Below are 20,087 nucleotides of genomic sequence, written 5' to 3' on the forward strand. Positions count from 1 at the left end.
ATTTCAATTATATTTTTCTTATGATATTCCTGAAATGGTCACAATCAAACGTAGCGGAAAAGTAGCTGAAATATATATTTTTTACCTCTTCCAAGAAAACATTTTTCAGCCAGAGAGAAAACAAACATTTATCACGAAAACGCCGGGAAGCAGTTGTTAAAAAAGGTGCGCTTATTTAAAATGAAGCTATTCTAGTGCGCAAGGGTAAAAATAAGAAAAACTGAAAAAAATGTTTGCTTCAAAACGTTTTCATTCTTTTCAGAGAAGATTGAAAATATACGCACTTTTGATGTTTTTATTTTTAATGCCAACCACAGGTAACCCAGTAAATATCCTACCCCGTCCCCTCCCCACTAGATTTGCCCACTAGTTGCACCTTGTGCTCTATCGCGTAAACACCGAGAAGAACCTTATTTACAATTGGTTCTTTATCTTTATGGTTACTTAAAGCTCCTTGTTCTTGAAGTTACAATTCCCTGGAGCATTGCAAATAAGGCTGGAGCTTTTATCCTCGAAGCTTGGTTTGTCTTTTTTATATTGAGATCAAACATGCTTCGCGCTGCCTTTAAATCTAAAACCCCCAAAGATGGTGGAGAGAAAGTTTTACGTAGTTCAGGAACAAAAGAAATAGGAGACGAACTCCAGGATGACTCTCTGGAGGTCACATTTGAGCAAGAAGCCAACTCAGAAAATAGTTCTGTTTCTCTGACGGATTCTACTGCAAATAATACACCGAACGAGGGCAAAGAAGGAGAATATTCGGACGACCTTGGATCACCCATTTCTGCTACAAGTCCAATTAAAGACAAGGATTTCCCTTATACGGAGAGAGATATCTACGAAATGCAACTGGTGCAGTTACAGGAACAGTTGGTAGCTACAATGATAGAGGCACAAGAAAAAGGTACACTAAACACGTTAATAATACACGACTGCGTCATCATCATTAAAACAAATATTTTTATGATCTTGTGATCTTTATTTCAAGTTTCAAGCGATTTATGAAACCTTATTCAGCACAATTTTACGAATATAATGGTTAAATTACTTAACATGTGGTTATTTTGAAGACGAACAACTACAAAAGTTTTCCTCCATTGATGTTGACAAGTTGTACAAAGAGCTTGAACACGAGAGAAAAAGAAGTGCTGATTTGGAGGAAAAGGTCAAGATATTAAAGCACAAGAACAACAACAAATTGTACAGGTAAATATGATAAGTTTAGGTGAAGGAGGGGGGGGGGGGGGGGGGGGAGGGGGGAGCCTCCCTATAGAACTATACATTCAAGCATTTCCCTTATCGGTGATAGATTTACACTTTAAGCCCCCCAGATGTGTTATGTTGGCAAGGTCTGTCTGACCCAGCAGAATTTGCTGAATATTTAGTATTTGATAGAAACATATACATCCCTCAAAACATCACTCAAACTTAGAAGAAAAGATTGACAAACATATCACAAGTAAGAACATAATTCTAGTTAAAAAAGTAGCAGTCCTCTTAAAATACTAATATCATGGTTCTATTGCAGGGTAGAGTATAGACAAGGTTTATTATTTTCAAGTGATCCTGATCCCAGGGCTAGACAAATGATCTATAATCCCAAATTTGGGTGAGACTGATCCCTTATCCCATATGATTCTGAATGAGATTGATCCCAATTTTTGGTTCCCAGAAAACTTCTTATGATTTCAATATTTTGAAAAATTATCCAGACCCCATTAACATAATGATTTTGGGTGCCAACTACAGGAAGAATGCAAGCAAAGCTGACCCTAGAAGCAAGGGAAGTAACAGACATTCATGGCATTCAGGGGCAGAAGGAGAAGATTGGGTTGATCTAGGGACAGAGCAGGATGATAGTGAAGGAGCAGAGCATAATTCATTGCCTGTGGCTGACAGCACATCAGGTCCAATCTCTGGGCCATCAGATGAAATACAGCCTGGTCAGAAGTCTAGTGGTATATTCATTTTTTTTTCTGTTAGTATCAGTTTTGTACTTTAAAAATAACATTTAAGGGGGATTAGGGGAAGGCTCACTACAGCAGTTTGAGCTGGTTGAATGGTTTGTCAAGTTACTTATGAAGAAATTATTCATTGTAGGTGAATCAGAGAAACAGAAGATTTCAAAGATTGCAGATTACAAGAAAATAATTTTGGAAATGGTAACATGAGTTATTACAGAGTACCCATTTAATTGGAAGTTGTCTTGATTATGAGTACAGATACATGTGTGTTTTTTTCAGCTTGTTGACAGATTATGGGATTTCGTTAATGATGAGCCTGAAACAGATGCCTGCCAGGAAGATGAAGGGGAACCCCTATCTGTTAAAAAGTATGTCATCTACCCTCTTTATTATTGATAAAAATTGATTTGAGCAAACAGCTATGCTCTCTGGATTCTATGGGATGCCTTGGTTGTTATGTATAAGGGTTAAAATGCAAAGCCAAAATGGAGTTGCAAAATATGCCAACATTTTGGACTTTTATTCAGTCCTTCTGCAGGGTGACTCAACATTATTACGATCTTAAGTCGCCCTGAAGAAGGGTTGAATAAAAGTCCAAAACATTGGCATAGTTTGAGACTCTGTTTTAATTTTCCATTCTACCCTTTTCATTTATCATGGATATCCCAATCTAGGTAAACAAAAATTGACACTATCCTTTTCCCCACAGTCTGAAGGAGAATATCAACCGATTCAGTAAGTATTTTTTGTGAGCAGGTTTTACATCACAGCAACGTAACCCATTCTTAGACAACACGTTTCACTGTTCCCTAGGTAATGGCATTTGTCCTATCACCAGTTTTGTGAAGGCTGTGAACAGACTTGTGAGCTGGTCCAATGGAACAGCATCTTTTATGGCATTTATGGCAAGTTCACTCACCTATTACACTCTAAAATGTCCCAAATGTAACCTAGTTAAAACATACATCAATCTCAGATACAGGTTTGTTTTGCTGAATAGAGATTTATTTTCAAGCTGAGAAAAATCTAAATTGGTATACAAACTATGAGAAATTAATATCTGCCAACCACAAGAGGATAGGCAAGGGTGAAGCTAAATTACATGCTAGATAACAATTTAAAGGTTTAGAGTCCTTGCAAATGAACATGGATCAAATAAAGCTCAAGAAAAAAGATACCCATTCTTATATAACTCATTAATGTACTACTACATACCATTACATAAAAAGGGCTCTCGGTCAACTCAAGCAAACTACAGGCCTATCCCATTGACATGTATATCTTGCAAGCTACTGGAACACATTGTCATCACTCTTAAAGCATCTCGCACTCTTAACCTAGTTAGACGGAACTTATATAGTTGTTCTAAAGTAGTAAAAGCCAGCGCCTACTGTTCCTTAGTGCGCCCCACGTTGTCCTACGCGTCAACTGTGTGGGATCCCTACACTCAGAAGAACATTAACAAGATCGAGATGGTCCAGAGGCGCGCAGCTCGTTTTGTATATAGTAACTATTCTCGCTATGTTAGTGTTAGTGCTTTTATCAGTGATCTCAAGTGGCCAGAGCTCTACCTTATAAGGAAACAGGATCGTCTTTGCATGTTGTATAAAATTGTAAATGGCCTTGTACCTGACCACATAAGTTATTGCTTGTCCGTCACTCGTTGTAATCACCCGTTTAAACTTAATGTTCTTGCCCCCCGTACAGATGTTTACAAGTTTTCATATTTTCCTAATACTATTCCAGATTGGAACAGCCTTCCGGCACACACCGCTAGTGCCGGTTCATTAGATTCATTCAAGACCTTAGTCTCCTAATAGAGCTGTGTAGCATATTATGTATTGGTTTAGTCTTATTCATTCCTATATATTTATTTATCTTGGTGTAATGCAACTCAGCCTAACCGAGCATTAAAACTGAAACTATTCTAATTATAAATGAGCAAGTAGATATTTTGAGAAACCCAGAACACACCAGTTAGTTAAAGGGGACTAAAAATATGTTTCTGAAGTAGGCCATGGTTACATAAAGCAATATACTATCAGAGAAGAAACTAATCAGAGGTTAATAGTCTGTAATCCACCTGACTACAGATCTACATGTTTGCTGCTCGATACGGCTACCTTCTCTCCTTGGTGCTACTCCTGTGCATCGGCAAGCTGTTCATGAATTATCTTCATGCCAGGTAAAACTTATATTACTTTGTGGAATCATTCGCAGGGGGTGGGGGAAACAGTCCTAGAATATTACCATGATGAGGGGCAGGGATAGCCGGAAAGGTCGGCAAATTCTTATAGCTATTTAAGTCTTCCTTGATTTCATTTTCCCAGACAGAATGTAGTCTTCTTGCGCTTCATGACTGACAAATGCAGATGGCTGCAAAGGAGACTAGACAAAATACTCATATAGCCAGTTTGAATGAAAAAACAAAACATAAGCCAAACAATATATTAGAAGCTGTTGTTTATAACCATTTTATGATGATTAATTCAACATAGATTTCCCCACTATACAGTCTTTTCACTGACAGTGATCAGTTAACATTCCACTGACAGTTGCCTTTGTTTCTTCCAATCCTACCATAAGGCTATTTTTGATTTCTTAAATGTTAAAGTCGAAAGATGTTTGATTAGCCCGAGTATCAGACGATTTAATTTTTTTCAAATGTGGGTGGTTAACAATTAAATAAAATAAAAAACAAAACAAAAAAAACCCTCATGAACAATAAAGCAACTTGTATTTAGTAATGTGTGTTTGATAATTATCTTTCACTCTTTGCTGCCTTTTTAGGGGAATTGCCTCACAACTCGGATTTAAGAAGAAAACGAAGGAAGAGGTGTGTATAAAAGAGTAAACTCTTAGAAAATCTGACGCCAAACTGATGTTATCTTTATACAATCTTCTTTAGCCTCCTTCTGATGATAAGAGTTGGTCAGACAAGTTCCAGCTAGTTCTTCAAGTCGCCAGAAGAGTACAGGTAAACATTTTAAAATGTTTGATTAATTGATTGATTGGCATCGATGGCTGAGCATTAAAATAATGAGGTAATTTCGGAAAACACATTTTTACCAATGTGTTGTTCAAGAAAATATCCATACCTCCCCCCCCCCCCCCCAGGAATTTCCAGAGGGGAGGGGGTGTAATTTTTTTTCCAGGGGGCTGGAAATTCCAGAGGAGTGGGGGGTCATACCCCCAACCCCCTCAATAGGGGGTATGGATATTTTCTGGGAATACACAATGTAGAAAGAATATAGTAAGAATGGATAGTGGGATTTACATACAAGAATTATGGTAAAAGTCGATTTGATATTTTAAAAATTGGATACACAGGAAATTCTTGTTACAAAATCTGGGGAAAGTAGGGGAGAGGTGGCTGAGCCAAAACCCCTGAATTTCATAAAAATCATAAAACAGGAACCAGCTGAAACAAATTTCATGCATTTTCATTTCCCATTCACATTCCATGCATTCCCGTGTAAAGTTTGAAATGTTTCTTTGAATTTTTCTTTGAATGTATTCGCACGTGCTGCTTAGGGTTTATGGTACACATGTTCACATGTTTTTTTTAAATAAAACACGTTGAACCGTAACATTGCACTGTGTAGTGTTGATTTTTATTCTTCTGATAATTTAACCCTTTCACGCCCAAGTTTTTTTGACTGACGCACACAAAATGACATCAGGTCTACAGTTTTTCTCTTTTTCCTTAGAATTTCATGGGCTGACATAGTAAGAACAAATATTGCCCACATAATTATTGATCGGAATAAAGTACTGGTTTTCAAAATATTGTATTGCAACAATTTTTATAAGCAGGCAAAGACAAACTTTTTTGAATTTAGCGCGATTTAATCGCGTGCTCGTCATTTGTTAGTTCCAGTTTATGCATGTTTTCAGATAAACTACATCAAATTAACTTCAAAGATTCAGAGTTAACTCTTTAGGGAAGCACATCCAAGTATTATACATAGCTATTTTTCAGGTTTAAGCGAGCTGGTTGTGATAGTCATGTCAGCACCGTTTCTACACAATACAGCATCAACATGGCGGCAATAAAAGCACGGCTTGCATGGTCATTTCTAAATTTTAATGGCTTTATTTCATGGATTGAACAAAACTCAACTGTCCATTTTTGCTCATGATTGTCTAATTGATTGCAATTGGCCATAATCTGTGAATAAATCAAGTATAGCACAACAACACGAATATTTGAGAACATCATCGAGCGGAACGAGTGGTGAATATTGAACAAATTCAATATGGTATTGTGAAGAATTTTCTGCATTGTTTTCAGGTGCGGCCAAAATAGGCTTGCAAGAAAGTATTATTTGCTGCTATTGGTTTTGCAATGTCCAACTGGATGTGAAACAAGTCTTTTTCACTCAAATATTTGCGAATTGTTGGCAATAGTCCGATGTCATGAGTACTTACAAAAATACCGAGATGGTGGCTGAATTTATTCACCGCTAGTTCCTGCATCGTTCGCTGTTGCTCTCAAACCACTCAGAATCTTTCTCCGTTTCCTTTTTGCCATTTAGAAGCGCCTCAAACAAGTTTGTTCGATTGACAAGAAATTAAATCAATTCAGAATGATGAAAATATAAAAAAAACAAAGTTCAAAATCATTATTTGGATGATTCTTCGGTCCGATGAATGGAGTAGTTTCTTGTTCCTCAATGTACCAGTTCTGTACCAAAGTTGGTCTTTGGGTCGCAAAATACCGACATTTTTCTGCTAGAAATTAGCCCACGGCCATCGTTGTTTACCGATTGCGAATCTGTCTCTCCCAGGCCGTAAAACTCTTTTAAATCGCTATCAAAGTCACCCAAAATATGAGTCAAATCCATGATCTAAAGGCAAGGTCCGTGGTCGTGGATGGATTTCGAACGCGCGAAAAAGTTTTAACTTTGGATAAAAATTTCATGACGAACGGTTCGTTGTACTGACTTGAGCTGTAAGAGAGAAACATGCAGAATTTCATGCTCTATCGATTCCACGTGTTAGGTTTCCATATAAGGCAGTCCTTTTGTCTTTTTGTCCAATGACAAAGAGACATACAGCAGAATACGGAAAATTCCGTGTCTAGGCGCGAAAGGGTGGGCTAAAGTCTATACTGTAGATCCGACTTCAACGAGAATGTAGTCATTTCTAAAATACAATTTTCACTTTCACTGTATTAAAAGATTATACAATTCAGCGGCGTAGCCAGGATTTTTAACAGGAGGGGGCCCAAAAGGTCCTTTCAAGAAATTTTCTCCTGTATTTTAGATAATGTCTCATACATTTCCTCATATCAAACATATTCCCCACGGATAGTGTCCTTCGTTCGCTGTGCCTTATATGGTCATATATGCCCATATTTAGAAGTACTGGAGTTTCCCCTTTCGCGCTTCTCCAACAAACATGGCGGCAAACACTGATTCTCTAAAGACTCGTAGTGGAAGAATTATAAAGAAACCGGATCGCTTGGTCAAATATTTAGACCATTCCTCAGTTGATACGTACGTGAAAGAAGAGAAAGAGGAAGAAGAAAAAGTCTGGGAGATAGAGAGAGTTTTAAACGTTGAGGGAGACTATGCCTTTGTGAAATGGAAAGGCTACAGCGATAGATATAATTCTACGGTTTCTCTTTCATTGAATCCGCAGTTGTCATGCTATTTAGCCGTGAATGCTGGGAACCCCGACAGTAGTGAGGTAGCAAGAGAAAAGCTTCCCATTCTTTGCTCCGAGGATAAGGAATTGTGGCTGATTCGACATGCACTGTTCGATGAGCTCCAATTTCGTACACCCGAGAATGACACGGGACTCATTCGGAGAGTACAAGTGAAAGTCCCACTTTCAAAGGGGGGTTTTTCCGCTTTGTTTGGTAAAGGGACATTTTCTTTTGCTACCTCACGAAAGCTGGATTTTTCAGGGACCCGTAATATTCGGTTCCCGTGCACTGCTGTCGAGTTTGGCACCGTTATTGGTACGGAGTTTATGGCTCGGCAACTGCCAGATTCGAGTACAATATGTGAAGTTGACTCATCTTCGAAGATGTGGATATCATGAGGATACGAGCTAAGGATTAATTATGATCATAGTTCGTGCCCCCGTTGTACTTACATCTCTGAATATGGGTCAGAGGAAGAAAGGCCTAGTATGTGTCGACCGCTAGAGCGCAAGTATCCCCCGCTGAGCTTTTTGGAGATCAGCTTCGTACGGCGTAGACGGAATATGCTTCACAACTATGGCTCGGTAAGTTAAAATCTCTCTATATAAACTAATTGTTGACATCTGTTTCAACCGATTTCACTGTATTTCCAGTCGAAAATAAAGAGGGGGAATTTAGATCCAGGGAATGATACAGATTGTTTTGATGGTTTTAATGCCTTTATATAATAATGTGGGTACAAATAGTTATACAAGTTATAAATAGTGATATTTACAACAGTAATAAATAGCACCAAAAATATAATAAATAAATAAATACATTTTTTCTTTGTCTTCACTGCTTTTGATATTTTCTCTTGACCCTTTCCAAATTATTTTCCCTACTGAACAGTTTTCTGTTTTCCCTCTCCATGATCTATAGAGATAAAAATACACAGTTGTAGCAAGCGATTAGTCTAGATAACATGACGTTTTTTTCACTTGGAATTACCTGTACAGTGTAGTTGCTATTTTTCCCCCCTTTCTGGCTACCCCTGTGGAATGTCTTGTTCTGCATGTGGTTTTTCTTTTCCACTGTCTGGCAATTGAACTGGTGGATCGTGCCATGAATCTCCAAAAATTGGGGGACATGATAAACAAGAACTGTAGAGAAAAAAATGCATAAAATTACTTGGTCTCGGAGATCCCAAGTCAATTAAGGAATCTCATTTTAATCTTACCATGTATATATGGAATTACATCCTGTGGAGAGATAAAAGAAAGCACAATTAAAATAATATATCTACTGATTTTATTTTTTCAGTGACATATGATCAAATGAGGCTTGTGTCCTGCCAGTTCAACTAACCACAGGGATGTAGAATTACCTCATCAAACGTGGCTTTTCTAAATTTGGTTCCCCATTGGCGGGCCTTTTCTTGAAAAGCATCTGCTCGAAGATATGCTTCATCTCCAGGATTTGCCCCAAGAGCATCAGTGAGGACCATCAAACTTTTCCACACTTGTGTCAGCTCTGATATGCTAAGAACTGTTTTCTCACAAGTGGGAGTGGACGATGGCTACAAAACACAAAGCAATTGTTAAATTAGCTTTATACACAGTAGTATCCTGGGTGTGCTGGTCTTTTTTATAATGAAAATAAAAATCATACCTCAAACACTATGTTGTTGCGGTCAAGATGATCCTTGAGTGTGGCACGTAGGAAGTCCTTGGTGCCTGTCGACCTCAGATGGAACTTCCTACATTCCTCCACTAGCTGGGCTTTGGTCAGACAGTCAAGGCTGGTGATGGACTTGTTCTCCATGTCTCCTAGGAAGGCATGGATATCAAGCCCCCTAATGATAGTTTCCAAATCATCACCTTTATAAGGAAAAGAGGATTCAAAGAAAATAAATAACGAAACTTTATAGTAATTTCATATTAGTTTCAGTTATTATAACAGTCTTTTCTATTAGTCAGTTATTTACTTACAATCCAAAGAGCTCCACTTGGTTGTGGTTTTGCCACTGTCATCCTGGACATCATAGAAACAAAACCTCACACCTGCAAATACAATATGGCAAGAAAACAAAATGATAATCACCATAAGACATCCCCTATACCCATTTACCCTATACATGAAATTTTTATTTACCCAAAGCTTCTATTGCTTCTTCCATGGCTTTTTTAACATTCTGCTCTATAGCCCAGCAAGCAACCTAGAAGTTTAATATATACCAGGAACTTTTTTAAAAAATGGCTCAATGGAGATTTGAATTTGTTAAATAAGCATAATTTTACCTGGTTGAGAAGTTTTCCCATGATCCTCAATTTGAGGTGCAGGGTGTCGGGTATGACCTTGGTAAATTCAATGTCCACGAGAGGTAAACATTGAACTCCCTTGGCATTTGGACACCCAACACGTGCACGGCACTGGTTTAAGGTTCTGGTTATGGGCCATTGTGGGACTGAAATTTTTATCAAATTTATCTAGTTATTTATAATATAGCTGACAATGGAATAATTCATAAAAACAAAAATCATTTAATTCATTACATAACATTCATTATATAAGTAACAAAATTAAAAAACTTACTAGAAAAGTCTCTGATCATCCTTTTGCTGCATTCGCACCAAATGCAGAAGTACAAGGCACAGGGACTATTAATTCCGAGAATACACGCCATGAACTTCCAGTCAGCACACATCACCCTTAAAAAAGGGATAAAAGTTACATATGTCCTGTTTAATGCCAGATCATAAGATTATTGGTTGCAAAAAAAATGAAACCTACCAATCAATAGTGTATTCAAGGCCATTAACAAGAATGCCAGTTCTCCCTAGGGCCTTCATCTCATCAAAAACCCCTCTCAAGGTCGCCTTTAGGATGTCATATGACTCCTTGCCTATAATAAAAAGTGTTCACAGATATATGGCTTTAGTTGACTATATCATTAGGAAGATTTGTTCTCGCTTACAGCTGCAATAAATTAGCTGCAACCAACTCACCATCATATATAGATATACAGTATTCCCTTTCTGGGCTTCTTTTAACAGAGTTTTCTGCTGGAAAGCAGAAGGTTGTCATAACACTCCCGAGTTTTTTGGTGGTTTTTCTACCATCACCAGAAAACCGAAGGGTTATAACATTGCCCCCTGCATTTCCAATGACATCTGAACTATAACTTAGAATGTCCTTGATGGATCTTGAACATCCTTTTGCATTCTGAAAGGAGAAACTTTGTTTAATGAATTATTGGGTTTGTACAGTATTTGCTTGTTTTAAAGGATGCAAAATGTGCTGTGCACAAAGCAAATCAGAATTAAGACTATCAACAGACTAACCCCTTCAAATTCTGTAATAGGAATGATTGCATTTTGAGCTTTTCTCTCTTTCTGTATCCCATACAGTGATGGCAAGCTGGACCCAGCTACCATCTTTAGCTCATGGTATGCTGAGTCAGAAACATCACCATCATCTTTGGCCTGAGATTATAAAAATAATCTAAATATAGAAAAAATAAGAAACCTACAGTACTGTACATGTACTTCTATAATACCTACCTTGAGAGCTCTTTGGATCTTTTTATGGTCAATCTCCTCAGGCTCAACCCTCTCATTGAAATGTAGGGCAAAACTGACCATACCAACTTCAAGTTGAACCTAGAGATAAGGAAACATTGAAATGTAGGGCAAAACTGACCAACTTCAAGTTGAACCTAGAGATAAGGAAACATTTTATGATAAACAAATGCCATTATAACAGAATTGGTAAATTTAGGTTGTTTCCATGTGTACAAAAATTCTAAACAAACCTCAACAACTTTCCAATCTGTTGGAAGCTTCTCAAATTGCTTCTCAAGCCATTTTTTAATCTCTGACTTTTTGTGAAATTGAGCTTTTGGCTCAAGGTCACAAAAAGGCTTTCTCGGCTGAAGAAAGGGCTTTTTTTCCTTGCCTAGCTCCTTTCTCATGCCATCTCTCTCTTTGACAACATCAGCGAGTCGATGTTTTAGCTCTGACAGCTGATTCTCGAGCTCTCCGATTCTCGAGTCCCGAGAATCACACAGCCCGATTTCACGGACTTGAGGTAGCATGTAAGCCAATCTTTGTTTTTTCAATGGAGGACCTTGTGAAAAATTTGTCAAATACCCTTGCACCATCATTTTAGTAGATATCTATCATGAACAAGCAAACGAGACGACTAAACTTTTGAACCTCTTCCCGCCTAAGTTTACCGAGATTCTGCAAGATGATCCCCAAAAAACAACCCGTGAAGATTATCTAGATAAGAATTGCGCCAAAATTATACAAACAAAAAACGGAAATATTAGAAAGGAATACTTAGCTTCTCGTCCTTCGGGTGTTTCTGTACTCTTCAGCATCAGGATCACACAAGGACGTAGTCGATTAAAATACCTACGAGGGCTTTTTTCCACAAGTTAGGCTGGCAGAAGAAAGATCTAGCCCCTACAGGGGTATTTGATGAGAAAAATAGGTATTTTTCGCTTCTATAAGCAGAAATCTCAGGTTAAATAGCCCTGTTTTCCAAAAATAATCGCTCTTCGTCCGCCATCTTGGATAGCTCAGAGAAAACCCATTTGTAATTTGCCAGGTTACACAGCTCCTAGTCTCAGTCTCTAAAAAAGCGGCCGAGCGAGTTTGAATAACACCAAAAGTTTGATATGGTATTTTTGGCTGCTAGAAGGGGGGCCCGCCCCCCACCCCTGGCTACGCCCCTGCAATTGAGGGTGTTTAGTTGAAAAATGGTTAGAAATTTACCGTGATTCAAGTGGATTTGCATAGGGTTTCATATCCTGCGAAACTACGCATCACAGACTCTTGTAAATTTAATTTTTACCATTCATTGGCACGGGTATCATAGCTTAGGCAGCTAATTTATTTAAAATGAAGTTTTCTGTTATGAAAAAAATATTTTCTTCAATTTGCCCATGAATTGATATGAAGAAAAAAGTTGTCGGCCGAACAGTATTAAAAATTGTTAAAAAAAACTTTGTACAAACTTTGTACAAATTGTAGAAATACTTGTTGAAGTAAAAAAAAACTTCCCTGTAAAAAGAGTGAACAAATGTACAGTTTAATGATATCTTGCCCTTTTTTTAGATATCTCACAAATTTAGTGTTTAGTAGGGAGGGGGAATGAGGGAGAAGTCGAGAGGGGGGGGGACTGTGCGAAAGTCTAACAAATAACCAATGCGCATCAACAATAATAGCATTTCGAAAAAATTTGTATAACATTGAAGACAAAGGCTCACAGGTCCGTATTCGATTATTACCAGTTTACGTTAGACAATAATATCCTGACCAAATCGGTATGAGTTAAAATGGAAAGAAAAACACTCAGGTGTATCTATATTTTGTAACCTTTCTGAATTCTGTTTGAGGAAGGGGCTTAGTTAACGTTATTACTAACAGAGCTTTCAAATTTTCTTTTTTTTTTTTTGGGGGGGGGGGGGGCATGTTCGAACGTACCCTGCCCTACCATAAAAGATATTTTGATTTTTTTTAGGATATTTTAGGACAGATGGCTGATTCCCTGGAGAAGTTAAGAAAGTAAGCTGTAATTTCCAGCCTAATTTTAGAGATTATAACCTAATCACTTGCATCATCAAACCATTTTTTAATCGGGTTCATTTTTGAATTTTTTTTCAAGTCTGTTGACATGGCAGCACTCTGCGACCAAGACACTTTTCACCTGCCTCTGTCTGGCATTCATAGGTTCAGTCTTCTTGCAAGGGACAACGCTTTTCATGTTCATTGGTAAGTTTATCGCGTATTCCGTGTTCCCCCAGCTAGTTAATAACACCAAATAAATTACTGCTTAAATTGCAGAGCCGTAATCCCCCCCCCCCAACCCAATATTTTCAAAAAAGATATAAGGAAATGACAAGAGGCGTGGCTGTGCCCTCCCCAATATATTCCTAATGTTTCTGAATTGTGCCCCCCCCCCTCCAATCTTGAGTGGAATGCTATGGCTCTGAATTGACGAGTGTCAGGGATTTATCAAGTTGTTTTTTAAATTGTTATTTCATGGCTGTGAACATTGTGATATTTGCAGCACTATTTTTTGGTATCAAGATGTTCATAATAAGACCAACGTACATACGCTTCCCCAAGGTATGTAAACAATTTGAATCTAAACAAACTGACATTTAATCTTTTTGGTCCCATTTTCATTAAATATGGGAATGTAGTAAACGGTTGTTTATTTTCAGGTCAAGAAACGATACGATGGTCTCGCACGAACGTGGGCCGAATTGCCTACGGATGCTGACCTTCTTTCCACGCTTAAAAAAGAGGTCAGTCTCCACACATAAAACAGAGGTGCATCAAAGGGTGGGTGGGGGCTGAAGCAAAAGTTTCAAGAAAGGGGGGACTTATTTTTTTTCCGTGGATTTCCTTATATTTCTTGTTATTTATATCTGATTGGCTAATAGAACGGTCCGGAGATTCCTATATCAGCCTGGGGTCCGAGAATTGATATTTTGCGCACGCTTCTCGCTCAAAGTATGTTTTCGCTGGCGCTAGAAAAAAAATATTGTCTCGGCCTTCAGGCTCAGTCAATATTTGCAAGACCTCGGTCACGGTATTTCATGATACAGATCTCCCAACCGGCAAATAACCCCTATTTATTGTAAGCCAAATATCTAAAAATAGAGGCGGGGCCCGCTCTGCCACCCCTACATCCGCCCCTGTAAAAAAGAGGTCAGCTAGTCCCTTTTGCAACAAGATGGGATGTAAAAAAAGAGGTCAGCTAGTCCCTTTTGCAACAAGATGGGATGTAAAAAAAGAGGTCAGCTAGTCCCTTTTGCAACAAGATGGGATGTAAAAAAAGAGGTCAGCTAGTCCCTTTTGCAATAAGATGGGATGTAAAAAAAGAGGTCAGCTAGTCCCTTTTGTAACAAGATGGGATGTAAAAAAAGAGGTCAGCTAGTCCCTTTTGTAACAAGATGGGATGTAAAAAAAGAGGTCAGCTAGTCCATTTTGCAATAAGATGGGAAATGACCTGAAGGTTTGTACAATAGTAAATTGTATTATTTTATCGCTAAAGTTTGTATTATGATTTATATTTTTTGAAGGTCCTCTCACGAGACTCGATCAATTCAAGCAGCACATCAGATGTTACAACCAACCAACTCCAAGGATCACAAAATGCTTCTTCACGGAGCTTTATTAATTTGTGTGAGCGATTGAAGATTCCAACGTCTGAGGCACCGCTACCTTGTAAGCCCAAAAATCCACTTATTTTGGGTTGTTTGCCTCTCTTGGTCGAGTACAAATCTATTCAAAGAAGAGCCATGAGAAAAAAATATTTTTTTTATTCTTATATTCTAATCATCAGAATGCATTGAATCAAGCTAACCTTGTAACACTGTTAAATCCAATGGATTTTTTTATGTAAAAAAATAATGTCTGACATGAGAGATAAAAGACACCCTATATCTTTCTTTGTTCTGCAACGGGAAAGACAAAGTATTCCATATAATTTGAGATCTGGAAATACCTAGACAAGAATAATGAAAAGGACTAAATGGGCAAATGACTTTTTTGCATTTAGATTTCAATGAACTATATAATCATCATTATAATTGTAAATTATTATTATAGTTTTTTAATCTATTCCTACGTAAATTTCACTGTTTATTCAGTTTTAAAATGGCGGCAATCGTAACAATTTACTTCCAGAGAGCCGACAAAAAACCTCAACCAACAAGAGAATCTATTGGAATCTGCGCTATCTAACAGGCCATCATCCTTTAAGAAACTTCCAATAGACACACTGCTTTTACATTTTTGAAATACTCTTCGCGTTTCCGTAAAAAAATAATCGGATATTACGTAATTGAACGGAAGTAAACTGTGACATTTTGCTGCTTTAACTGTAAGAAGTGACAATAAACTACTATTATTATTATTGTTGTTGTTCTAGTTGTTGTTGTTATTATTATTATTATGGTTGTTGTTATTATTATTACAAGACAACGTCATTTTGTTTTCCTCCTAAGCATGGGAAGAAGGCCGACATTGTTTTCTGGTTGATAAGGACAAGCCCTTTACCAACTCGAAGCAGGGGAAACTCTACCTCACACAGAGGTGGGTTCAGGCGCCAGTAGAAACAATGCATGTTGTCCACCTTATATTTTTATTTTATTTAAAAAAAAATAATAATATTTATAATTATTTTTATTTTTCCTGTTTACAGTGGAACTCAGTTATTGAGGATGGCACGAGATAAACAAACTGAGCAAAAAGTGCCCTGAATAACTGAGGAGTAGAAAAAAAGCTAAAAAGTTATGAAAGTCTTTTCCTGCTGTAGCTATAAAATATAGAGCAGTGTTTCACTGTGTCTTTTATCCTTCGTAATATATCTTTGTATTCATGCCTTGATTTTTCCGTAGCTATCTGTGTTTCGAGAAACCAAAGTCTAGTTCCTCCAAGCATATCGCTATAAAGCTGGAAAGTATTGTTCGCTTATCAAAGGTACAATACCCTATTAAAGGATGTTAGACATATGGTATATTCTACAAGGCCTATACAAATAGCCACCTTGAAACACCTACTCGCCCAGTTAAGCTTGAGTTGGCACGAAAGGATCACCATTAAAGGAGATCTAGAAGCAGTTAAAAAAGTACTAATGGTACATTTTGTACTGTTAGGAAACTGTTAGGAGGGAGGGGTAAGAAAAAAAAAAACAAATCTGATAAAAAAAAATTATGAAATGCATACAGCCAAAAGCAGAGAGAATACAAACAGAGAAGGGGGGAATTATGCACATCATGCAGATAGGAAAAATAGAGGCTATGTAGTGGTTAAAAAAGTACTAATGGTACGTTTTGTACTGTTAGAAAACTGTTAGGAGGGAGAGGGAAGAAAAAAAAACAAATCTGATAAAAGAAATTATGAAATGCATACAGCCAAAAGCAGAGAGAATACAGAGAAAGGGGGAATTATGCACATAATGCAGATAGGAAAAATAGAGGCTATGTAGCTATGGCTGAAGCACTCAGTTTATTGCATTAATTTCAGTAATGTTGCACTGTTCAAGTTAAATGCTGAGGCAGTAGCGGATCTAGGGAGAGGGTTTGGGGTTTAACCCCTTCCCCCTTTTGGGCTGCCAGAAAGCAAAATGTAACAAAAAATCCCCCCCTTGTCACTAAACCAACCCCCCCCCCTTTAGCAAAAAGCTAGATCCGTCCCTGTGAAGTTTGTGCAAAATATAGCTTAATGAACTCAAAAAGTTAGTATTATAAGAGCCAGTCACTGGAGTTCCAGCATTTATTTGTTCACATTAATTATTGGTATATTGAGCAATATCCTTGTCATTATATTGAAAAAAAGCAAAACATGTTATCGAAAAATATGTATTTTGTAAATAAGTTATTTTTTTAGTATATGTACAAAATCATTTGTGTCTAAAAAGAGAGAAACCTATAAAATAACTCCTTGAAATCTATCTACTTCGAATAAGTTACTGCTAGATCGTCAATATGTACGTTCGAGTTCTCAAAATGGATATTGGGATTTTAATATGTTATTCCAACATCGCTGTGCTCGACTTAATACGGCCTGTATTTTTTTAACTATTACATCTAACAACAATTTTTTCTCCCAGATTGTAGGTATTTACAGCTTTCAATATTATGCGAACTCTCGTCAGCAACTTCCAAATGCTACACAGCTTTCGGGCTTCTGTCATTCAAACTGATTACAAACGTGATTACATTTGGTGCTTTTTGATTGGTCAACGCCTTGCGGAAACCAATGACGTCATTGTATTTTCCCGGATTATTATGCATTGTCATATTCACATATCTAAGTGGGTTTTAGATATTTGTAATTGGTATGTTTGAGATGATTTCGAAACCATTTAGCTAGCATGCATGACTCAACATGAAGCGATTCGGTGCTATTAGGTTAGGTTAGGTATTATAGACCCATCCGCGTGCCTGTTCGATGTTCACTGTGCACGTGATTGACAATTTTTAAAATTGGTCTTAGTTTTGAGATGGTAATGCTATTGTTTGTTCAGATGCACTTTAAAGATTGCTGTATTCTTGCATTACCTGGGATTTTTAGAACATGATTATTTTTCTTACAGTTCAAACCTATTGGAATCATGCCAGGGACTGGGATGTCCATTGAAGTCGAAGTAAAGAATGTGGACAAGGTACATTGACAATCGCTATTTTTTTTTACATTTCCTATTCTGAAATAAGGAAGAAATTAAAATTTAAATTATATTTTTTTTTGCATTGAAACGTTTATTTTAAAAAAGTCAATAAATTTCCGTAAGAAATGCCTAACGTCTAAGCAACAATATAATTCTTGTTAGGCACTAGTCTTTTTTTGGGAATGTAAATTTTTTTAGTATAGAACTTCTAGCAAAAATCAGCATTGTTTTATGCCTATAGAGTTGAAATTGATATGGAAAGTGATTAAAAATAACTCAAAATAAATTTAACAGCTTCCAATAAAATTCTTTTGGCAGTTCCTGCTAGTAATTCCCGCTAAAGCAGATTGATTTTTCCCGTTATAAGCCTGCTGGCCAGCTCTCCCGTTATAAGTCTGCTAACGTGTGTTTATTTGGAAATTACTGTTTCTGGAATTTTCGGGATTCCTGTGGCGATAAAACTCCAACTAGACCCCGCGCGCAGGGTTGACTGGGATACCTGAGATCTGCAATTTGTTTGGGCCCTTTAACATTCATTAGTATTAAAAAATATTTCTTTGGTTCACTGCCCTCAATGTGCTATCACTTAGGGGTAAATTTATTTTAACACCCAAAGTGAGCCATATTGTATTAACAATATAAATTAGATTAAATTTATTATTCTATTTATATAACTGCAAAGAAAACAACAATATCTATTCATGCTATCATATTCTTTAAACATTTTTATTTTTTTAAGTAAATGAATATCCAGACTTGTATTTATAACATATAGCTTACATATTCTTAAGGATCGAGATCAACAACATTACAAAGACAACACAATGCTCTAGATTTCATTGAAAATGTTCCATAAAATTAAAATGACATTCAATGAGGGATAAAGATATTTTAGGAAGAAAACAAAACTTATCAAAAGGAGGGACCAAAATACCAAAAAACACAAGCACCAAAATAATTTGAAATCTACTTGGTAAATAAATCATGACATTCAATGAGAAAGATCAAGATATTTTATAGTAAGAAAGCAAAATGTGTCTTATGGGTAGCCGGACGAGTGTCGCGATGTAAGGTAGTCACTTCTTTGGGATTTATCAGCGATTTGTAGGAGACGATTTTCTACAATAGTTTCAAACTACTTTCACTTCAAAATAGATAAAGCAATCAAGGCAAATACCTCAAGTCCATTCATGAGTGTCCAAAGCACATTAAATTACGTCTTGAAGTAAACTGTGTCTAAAGAAGGCAGTAGATAATTCTAATCTCGAGCCTCACGTGTATCGGGTCCCTTCGTCGGGTTGCAAATGCAAACACGAGTAAATACAGCGAAAACAATCCGGCTTGAGATGATTTTGCACAATCACTTGATAGAGATTGAGACTATGGTAATATATGCAGTAATGAAATCGCGAATCTGGCTTCAACTGCACAAATAACATGGATCTGAGAGCTGGAATCTCAAAATCAAAGATGGCGGCCACGACAAAGTTATTATGCAGAAGGTATCGCAAAGATTCTTGGGTATTTTGCAAAAACGCGAGACGAAAAAAAAGTTGCATTTTGACTGGGCTACCACAGGTATCCCAGTAAAAACAGTAATTTCTGAATAACCCCTCGGAAGGCCAGCTAGCAGGCTACTCTGATATTTCAAAATATGTCAAATTGACGTTTATAACAGGCCACCTTTATTATTCTTTCACCTCCCTTCTCTTGATGTTTAGCTAATGGTATGTATATGTGGTTTGTGTTTCAGCCATACATCTTTGGTGCGATGATGGGTCGAGACGAAGTGTATGACAGTATCATGAACACGGCGAAGACTACTGGCTTTCCGTGGGCTACATGACTGCGATCATTGACGTGCCAGACTATTAATAAATTAAAAAGCTGTGGGAACGCAAGCTCCTTTGACCTCTCTGGGGCGAGTGTTTTCGCCGTAATTTGTTGTTAATATTTGCTCCTGTCGTGCTATACAGTGGGTGGCTCTTGCTAAAAATTCGAGTTTGAATAGTACGCCAAGGGATATAGCCAGCGTTAGCTGACAGACATGTTTTAGGATGTCATTGTTTGGGTGTCAGGGCATTAGCTTTTGTTGTGTACATCTTATGTTTAGCTGAAGTGGCAGGATACTGATCCTTTAATGTATTTAATAATGAAAATGGGTTATATTTCTTAGGTGAAATAAGGTCATATGAAGCACAATACAAATTGTACACATAGTTTTACCTAGCATTATTGATAGCGTTGGTAATCCTGTGGTGCGCGAAGGTACGAGGTTCACTGGGTCGGCCCTGGGCATT

General features: G+C 37.3%; 2 protein-coding genes and 1 long non-coding RNA gene across 5 annotated transcripts; 1 reads left to right on the forward strand and 2 right to left on the reverse strand.

Annotated features, from left to right (window-relative positions):
• The first annotated feature begins 352 nt into the window (after nt 1-352).
• LOC5507580 (GRAM domain-containing protein 4) lies at nt 353-20,006 on the forward strand. The gene is made up of 19 exons (XM_032376284.2): nt 353-904; nt 1,071-1,206; nt 1,750-1,958; nt 2,101-2,162; nt 2,244-2,332; nt 2,674-2,699; nt 2,778-2,869; nt 4,058-4,149; nt 4,755-4,800; nt 4,873-4,941; nt 13,126-13,169; nt 13,270-13,376; nt 13,675-13,733; nt 13,832-13,915; nt 14,696-14,840; nt 15,623-15,710; nt 16,016-16,097; nt 17,716-17,784; nt 19,541-20,006. The coding sequence occupies exons 1-19, from the start codon at nt 550-552 to the stop codon at nt 19,631-19,633; spliced, it is 1,947 nt and encodes a 648-aa protein (XP_032232175.2). The 5' UTR covers nt 353-549; the 3' UTR covers nt 19,634-20,006.
• LOC125569861 lies at nt 7,577-12,279 on the reverse strand. 3 transcript variants are annotated; one of them, XM_048730856.1, is made up of 13 exons: nt 11,160-12,277; nt 10,941-11,081; nt 10,605-10,821; nt 10,390-10,501; nt 10,192-10,307; nt 9,897-10,063; nt 9,751-9,814; nt 9,588-9,659; nt 9,268-9,476; nt 8,984-9,175; nt 8,837-8,858; nt 8,608-8,759; nt 7,577-7,769 (listed from the first exon to the last, which is right to left on the reverse strand). In XM_048730856.1, exons 1-13 carry the CDS (start codon nt 11,238-11,240, stop codon nt 7,623-7,625), a joined length of 1,692 nt encoding a protein of 563 aa, XP_048586813.1. In that variant the 5' UTR covers nt 11,241-12,277; the 3' UTR covers nt 7,577-7,622. The 3 variants fall into 3 exon arrangements, with proteins under 3 accessions (XP_048586813.1, XP_048586817.1, XP_048586815.1); XM_048730858.1 differs by lacking the exon at nt 7,577-7,769 and adding an exon at nt 8,315-8,532 and having other exon boundaries at nt 11,160-12,273; XM_048730860.1 differs by lacking the exon at nt 10,941-11,081 and having other exon boundaries at nt 11,160-12,279.
• Nucleotides 13,268-19,263, reverse strand: LOC116611663. The gene is made up of 2 exons (XR_007312443.1): nt 18,965-19,263; nt 13,268-14,897 (listed from the first exon to the last, which is right to left on the reverse strand). It is a non-coding gene; the product is annotated as an uncharacterized LOC116611663 (long non-coding RNA).
• Nucleotides 20,007-20,087: the final 81 nt, after the last annotated feature.

Source organism: Nematostella vectensis, chromosome 1, assembly GCF_932526225.1.
Source record: "Nematostella vectensis chromosome 1, jaNemVect1.1, whole genome shotgun sequence".
Lineage (NCBI taxonomy): Eukaryota > Metazoa > Cnidaria > Anthozoa > Actiniaria > Edwardsiidae > Nematostella > Nematostella vectensis.

Coding starts and splice junctions, on each gene's coding strand:
- LOC5507580 (XM_032376284.2), top strand. CDS start 550: ATGCTTCGCGCTGCCTTTAAATCTAAAACCCCCAAAGATGGTGGAGAG. Junction 4,150..4,754: donor ATGAATTATCTTCATGCCAG/GTAAAACTTATA, acceptor CTGCCTTTTTAG/GGGAATTGCCTCACAACTCG. Junction 13,170..13,269: donor TCCCTGGAGAAGTTAAGAAA/GTAAGCTGTAAT, acceptor TTTTTTTTCAAG/TCTGTTGACATGGCAGCACT.
- LOC125569861 (XM_048730856.1), bottom strand. CDS start 11,240: ATGGTCAGTTTTGCCCTACATTTCAATGAGAGGGTTGAGCCTGAGGAG. Junction 10,308..10,389: donor CTTGAATACACTATTGATTG/GTAGGTTTCATT, acceptor CCCTTTTTTAAG/GGTGATGTGTGCTGACTGGA. Junction 8,760..8,836: donor TGTAATTCCATATATACATG/GTAAGATTAAAA, acceptor TTTTCTCTACAG/TTCTTGTTTATCATGTCCCC.